Source organism: Rhipicephalus microplus, chromosome X (assembly GCF_043290135.1).
Source record: "Rhipicephalus microplus isolate Deutch F79 chromosome X, USDA_Rmic, whole genome shotgun sequence".
NCBI lineage: Eukaryota > Metazoa > Arthropoda > Arachnida > Ixodida > Ixodidae > Rhipicephalus > Rhipicephalus microplus.
This window is the reverse complement of record NC_134710.1, coordinates 193,132,617-193,140,177: the sequence shown is the minus strand read 5'-3', so window position 1 is coordinate 193,140,177 and position 7,561 is coordinate 193,132,617. Positions and strand designations below refer to the sequence as shown.

Below are 7,561 nucleotides of genomic sequence, written 5' to 3'. Positions count from 1 at the left end.
GATAAGGGTGCTTCCACTGGAAGCATAATTGGGAACCTTCTACCCGTCGAACAGCATTATGATGACGCCAGCATTCTGGATTCTTCTTTCTCCCAGGGCCAGCGGATTTCTTGCGTTGACAATCTTTCGGTCGATGGCTCCTGGACCCTCACTAAGAGGGATCCCATAGATGACTCCCTTACAGGTGACATGCGAAGCAGCCACATATGCACTGACTTCGGGGCGCTGTCCGGCCACCATAATAGCTTCAACGTTAACGTAGCGTTTAACATTCTCTTGGCTCAAAGTACTGGCGACCATAATATTTTGCAGGTGATTAGGGCACACTGTGCCCGTGTTTCTTTCGTCCGGACCGAGCACCGCCACACCCCATATGGCCTCTGCCACGACAGACGCGCCCGCCTTGCTAATACACAGACCGCCTCTCGGCCTCATGACGACCTTAGTTTCTTCACATGGCAGCGGCGGTATCTTGCTTCCCCTATAAGGTTTTTCTCGACATCTCTGAAGCTGTGACGGCCGGCCGTAGGCTCTTGAGCGTTCGTCTTAGACGCCGGCGTTCTGATGCCAGCAGCTCCACTGGCAGTCCTCACTTACGATCGTATTCTAGTCACCGTATTCCATATGGAATGCTTGTTATTCTCTTCAGCGTCCCCCGGGGTCTTTGATGATTCACCTTGCATCTCCTATGTGGCGAGAACAAGTCCTTTTCTGTTTGAGACGCGGTGCCTGTGCACCACGCAGACAGCGGCGCGGCCAGGCTGAACGACGGTGTCTGTAGCTGCACACTCGGCGTCATCGTCATGAAAGTCATGAATGCCCAAATAGTCCACCCACTGGTGCGATTCTTGTGTCCGCAGCGTAGCGATGATCTTATTTGTTGCGACCCGATTTCAGGTGAACGCGGCCTCACATAACACCAGTAGCAAAGAAATCACTAGAGCCGATTGCAACGCGTCTGACCTGCACGGCGCCATTCTAGTCACCCACGTGACTCACGTGACACTCACCCTGCCACACCATATTGTTGCTAGTTCAACTACTCCACGCACGTGATTGCACATGCCAACGCTTACTTTCCTTCCTACTTACGCGTGCAGAATCTCAGAGACGGCTATTCAGCGGCGCAGTTCCCGCAGCGCGAGAAACCCACCTGTACGGAATTCCCACGTGGTATGTTTTCGAACTTTTGTTCCGCGAACATCCAAGAATCGCTTTGAACTTTAGGCGTTAGTGCTCACTGACTCACGACAAATTAATTCTACTCGCCCCGGTGGTCAAAATTTCCGGATACCTCCACTACGGCGTCTGTCATATCGTGGTTTTGGGACTTTAAAGCCCAACAATCATATTGACATGTCACTTCTACAATCCAGAATTTTTACACTATGAGTAGTTTTTCTTTCACGACCAGAAAATGTGCTTCTTACAGTATGAATGACACAAGGATAAGCTATATTTGAATTACTATACATATTATATTGATCATCAACTTGCACGAAAAATATAAAAAAAACTACTCAGTTCTTCGACGACATTTGAGCTTTTTTGTGTGTGTGTAGAATATAGATGCAAGTGTCACGTGGTCTCAAAGTGGGCTCGCATTTGTCAATTAGGAAGTTGGTTTCACGCATTAAAATAAGCAGAATTGAGCTGGTAGTTGAGCTCCGTTTAATGTAGCGGCCTTCTTTCATGTTGCCGACGGCTCACGGAATACCGCATTTCAGCGAATAATGCATCTACTCTATTTGGTGTTGTGGTTGATTACTGTAAGTGGTTAAGAAAACCGAATATACAATAATGAATATTGCTGCTGACACTACAGAAAGCGAGACGAACATAAAAAACAACTAAGAGTACAACAGACATGAACACTTGTTCTATCTATATAATAGATTCGCTTTCTGCGGTGGGATTTGTGTTGTTTTGTTTTGTTTCCCTGGGATGTTGGCTCATACCCACTCAGGGGGATTGGCCAAGAAAGTGTAGTGCAGTTTTTCTGTGATCATTTTTTCTATGTTTAATGAATTGGTTTTATAATAAGACTAATGTAAAAATAAAGACAACATAAAAAGAGCAAACGAAGAAAAAATCAAGTTGAGCAATTTTGAGATTTGAGGTGTTATGATTACTACTTAGCTGCGTTTACTTCACTCTGCCCTGGGGAGTAATAAATAATTTTTTTTTGATTGAAGATCACAAAGGTATACGCTTGGTCGCCTGAATATAATCGCAAACGGCATTGAAAGCATCCCTGTGGCAATGTCCCAAAACTGAGGCACCAAAGCTTAGTGCCGTTTCCGCCGTCAATCTAAGGCCTATTTTCCGAAATGGCATAACTAGTAACCTTTTTCTAAGTATATCGTAGCGGCGACAATACAAAAAATAATGATCTAGTGATTCCATTTCTCCGCAGAATGCGCAGAGGGGTGATGTTGTCTGACCAGCTCTGTGTAGATACAGGTTTAGGGGGGGGGGGGACACGACATCGAAATTTAGTAATTAAGACTTCGAGCTTTCTGGACTGACTCCAGTGGGGTTGCCATGGAAACATGAGGTGGTTATAGTCTGTCCATGTAGTTACTTTTTCTATCGTATCAGTGGAGATTGCTGATTTTCGATATCTTATTGCCATGATATATTCCACATCTGGCAGTATGGACAAAACTGGCCCTTCAAGTGCGGCTCGTGCTAAGGAATCGGCCAATTCATTTAATCTTAATCCACAGTGTCCCGGAACCCATAGTAATCTCAGGAGTCTCAACTGCGGGGGTACTAATGTTTTGAATGTGCTTAGAATTCGAGAGTTCTCTGAAGCTGTCAGAGCTGCACAAACTGAAAGAGAATCCGTCATTATAACTGCGTTATTTTGATTTGATGGAAGTTTTCGAAGAGCTAAAATGATCGCCAAGAGCTCCGCATTTGTGTAATGAATTCATACTTCCATGCCTTGTTTTCCTCGTTTTTCGCACTTCGCCACTGGTAAGATTGTTGCACCGTTTATATGTTTCATCTCTATTGGCACTTTTATTTACTCAGGTTCAGAATTACTACCAGCCTTACCTGAATTAGCGTTCATTCTCATGTCTGTTCACACGTATTCCAAAGCGGCGCCGTTCATACAACAATTCGATAATGTTTGATCAGAGGCACGAATAAAATGGGTAGTGCCTTGGTGTTCTCCGCCTCTGCCAACTCTGCCAGCGAAGTTCTTCATAAATTTGTTATGCAATCATCTTTTTCAAGAAGAATGATTTAACTGATTTGTGAGCACTCATAACTCGTATTCGAAAGCACAACATTAAACGACGCCAAGAAGATCATTCATAACTTGAGATGGTGGGGTTAAAGAGCACTGAAAACTTGGTGGAGAAAGCTAATTCCTGGCTAATCAACTCATGAGTCGGCTCACTCGGGCTCACTCAGAATTGAGCAGTGAGTTTGTGTCTGGGTGAGTAATACTTCGGGCAGTTTGAGTCCGAGTCAGTTCGCTTAAAGAAAATTTTCGTAAGTGTGAGTATGAGTGGGTCTGTATAAGGAACGTTTTGATGAGTCTGAGTCCGATCAAGTGAGTCCAGAGTGCTAAATGTATTTCATTAGTGAGTCTGAGTGAGCTCCATAGGTTAACCGACCTATGACCCGCTGAGCGACAATGGTGAATAATAGGAAAAGAACAGAAACATAAAAAAATGCGATTCTCTTCACAATAGCACCAGCGTCGTCTTTACTTTTATGTTTTTCCTTGTTTCATTCAGTTTATTGACCACGACTATTGCGTTTCATCTAATTTCATATGATTTATTTCATTTATTTTTTATCGTCAGGGCGCATGAAGGCGAAAATTCAATAAATTTAACACGCAAATAAACATATTATTGAAAATACATGTTCCAACTAAGCTATGACAAGTTGACGACGTAATCAGTTAGTACAGCTTTGAATGATGAAGCGTCCTCGATGCAGGTGACGGAGGGGGAGAGGCGGTTCCACTCAGCACGCGTTTTTGGTAAAGAGGAGTCTTAAAAACATTATAGCGGCAAAGGAATGACAACTTTATACTGATGATCAAGACGCAATGATAGTGCGCATCGCCAGAGGGTTTATCATCTGCCGGAATTCGCGAAAGCTGTGTGAAAGCATGTTGGGCAACTCATCAGAAAAAAACGAGTTCGTGGTGTTTGAAATAGCTCTAAGACAATCATCTTTAGACGAATGAAAGTGTCGGAGATCAGCAGAGAACGAAGAAGTGATGATGGGCTGCTGTCTCCGCAGCAAGCGCCAAGTGCGTGCTAAACAATTATCATCATAATGAACATTTAGTTATCCATTGTCGCCATTAAAAGCATTTTTTGGGTGTGTCTGGCGGCGCCATACTTATCGAAGAGCGGCGGTCCGCGACATACTGGTGCCGAAACCCAAGAGACAACGAGCGGCTCCAAACGACGAGGACAACGAGCGATGACAGCTATGAGTTGCTACTAGTAACAGCAGCCCGAGCAACCTGATCCTCATCGGAACCGCACCCAGAGGAGCAACGATCAGAACATGCTGCATTATGAGCAAGTAAGCCACGATCCAAACGAAACATAAATCACCTTAAAGCCAAGCGTGCTGCAAGACGCACCCGATTAACGAGAGCGGTAAACGAGATGACGACGTTGTTGCAAAGTAATTTCAACAACTGAACCACGATTAACAAGGTTATCGAAAAGCTCGTGTCAAGCCGAGACGACCTTCGGAAGATTAATGCCGAGCTCGAAGACGTAATTCCTGTTGAGGAACTTGAGACTGAGTGCTAGTCTGCGTCGTATTACGACGACCAGGTACACTCTTAGAAAAAAGGTGGTAGTACTTGCTAACTTTGGGGTAGTAATGGTTTGTCACATATGTTACAACCCTGGTAGTAAGCGCAGTTAGTAACAGAGAGGGTGGTAACAGTTACTATCCTTGTTGTTACTACCAGAATTTAGTAACTGTTACTACCCTAGCCGTTACCACCCATGGGTAGTAACTTTTAAAGGTCTCAAGAAAAAATGTAGTGACCAATACAAAGTAACCTTGTTTATTCATTTTGGCATGTTATTACTGCTAATGCTCGCCAAGCAATGTCTTATTACTAGGCAACTTCGGGTAATGAAGCGTGGTGTGTCATGAACGCTAAGAATACATAGACCATACAAGTTCACTGTTTTTACGCATTTTTTTTCTCTTTTTTTTCTTTATCACTATTTTTTACGCATACATGTAGCATTTAGTACCAATGGGGTATATATAGCCCCTAATTTGCAGGGACATGTCTGGTACAGGGGAGCACTTGTGTCTCAGGATGAATCATAACAAATTTGAACTTACAGCACTATAATATACTACTTGGTTACGTATCTTTGGTGGCGTAGCACAAGACTTTTAATTATCCTTACTTATAAAAAACTGTATGTCGAATTTATTTATTATAAAAAGGTCATAGAAAGGCATTATGAGCAGTGGCCGAAACAATGTTATGAACTTCTTTTCAGTGCATTTGAATGCTTCACTCGGCTAATATATCAGCGTTTACAAGGTAATATTCGTTTTTTGGGTTTGACGCGGCAAAACAAGGACAATGTTTGGATACACGCCGCAGTGAATTGATTGTGACCGTTTTCGGAACTAATTGTGACCGTCTAGTTATTTTGATCCACCGGTCTTGTTAATATTTGCTGTTTTTACTAAGTTTGTTGTAATTGTCGAATGCAACACGTGTACACTTGCCTATGGTTCAGTAACTTGTACTTCTCTGTTTCGACAATATCAGAATCACGTTTACATGTCTCAGTTACGTAATTTGAAACAAAATGTCTTTTCTTGATCTATAGATATCTTCTGGGCCATTTTTTCGTTTAATGATAATACGTCGAGACGATTCCCCTCATAAATAGTCAGAATGGGAATCACACACTGTTTCGGATTAAATAGTCAATAGCCGGGTAGCAAAAAGGCAGTAACGTGGCAAGAAAGGTAGTAACGGCTACAGTTACTACATCTTTCATTCAATTTACTAACTGTTTACTAACGTTGGTAGTGAACAGGTCGCAAAAAGTTAGTAACGGTAGCAGCTAGTAACTGTTTGTTAACGTAGGTAGTAAATAGGTAGGAAAAGGGTAGTAACAGTATTAGTAAGGTAGTAACCGCTGCAGTTACTACCTATTTGCTTACAGTTGCTACTTTTTTACTAACTTTTTTTTAAGAGTGTACTTGAGACTCTGACGCGCCTACGATGCCGGCTGGAAGATCTCAGCATAGGTAACACGAAACAAACATGTGTTTCACCGACGCAACACACGCTACCGGCTCAAATGACAGCGGCGTCCCAGAGCGTGGGACCTCGTCTCCCCACGCTATCCATCAAGCTGTTTAATGGGGACGTGTGTCGGTGGACGTCATTCTGGGAGCAACTCAACGGAGCCGTCCACACGAATCCGACTCTGAGCACCACGGACAAATTTCATTACCTCTGCAACTACGTGGTAGGTGACACAGCAGCTGCAATCACCGATTACCGACGAATGAGGCGTGCTATCAGTGCCAACCAGATGCTGAAGCAGAGGTTCAGGGACAAAAGCAAGATTAAACAATGGCACTTCGGAGCACTTCGTGAACTGAATCATGTGACGTCTCCATCAGATATTAGGGATTTGCACAGGCTCTATGACACATTACAGCTGAATGTCCAATGCCTCAACGCCCTAGATGTCCCAACTAACAGTTTTGCGGTGATGCTCTACGATGTGATGCTACAATCTCTGCCACAAAAATCGCCGTCGCGTTCCACCACCATAGACGTCTCCAGGATGAAGCACAAGGCTTGGAAACATCTACTTCAGGGAATGCAACCATGACACCTTGCAAAAAACTAGAACAGCTTTTGCGGTACACACAGATAGAGCTCGAAACAAGAGAGCACTGTGCTCCATCGACGCCCTATATCGAACCCGACGACAACCACGGAAAGCATGTGCCAACGGCACCGGTCCTACACGGATCGGAAAAATTGAAGCAAGCAGGCCACGAATGCTTCTTTTGCAAGTCTGCAGAACACGAAACCGAAGCATGCAGTGCTACTTTGAACTTAACAGAGAAAAAGAACCGCCTGGCCACAGGCGTGTCAGCCGAAGGGGCGCAAGGGGGGCACGATCCTCCCACTAAAAAAAGGTGGGGAGGCTGAGCCCACCCCCCTCCTCTTTTGTCAGTGGTCACTCTTGGCTGAAAACTGGGGAAACCAACAAGTAAGGCGAAGTTTTCCGTCACAACAGTGATAACTCAATTATGTTCTTACGGCAGAATGAAAATGCCACGAGGAAATGTTGCAACATGGTGGAATTTCGCGAACATTTTTGCTGTGAGGATTTCTCTTGTAGGTTCTTTGCAGTGTGGGTCGCCTATGCGACCTTTTCGTGTCTTGCACTGTAGTGTTGCAGAGCAGGCAAGAACTGAACAGGGGCCCTATATATTACATCACTTGTTCATGCTTTTATTCTGCTGTGACTTGTTGATGCGGTTACGGATTGGAACAAGCAAACTT

At 44.0% G+C, this 7,561-nt stretch overlaps 1 protein-coding gene across 1 annotated transcript; it reads left to right on the top strand.

The window, feature by feature from the left end:
- The first annotated feature begins 6,335 nt into the window (after positions 1 to 6,335).
- LOC142775164 (uncharacterized) lies at positions 6,336 to 6,878 on the top strand. Its single transcript, XM_075876505.1, has one exon. It carries the CDS (start codon positions 6,336 to 6,338, stop codon positions 6,876 to 6,878), a length of 543 nt encoding a protein of 180 aa, XP_075732620.1.
- The last annotated feature ends 683 nt before the right edge of the window (positions 6,879 to 7,561 follow it).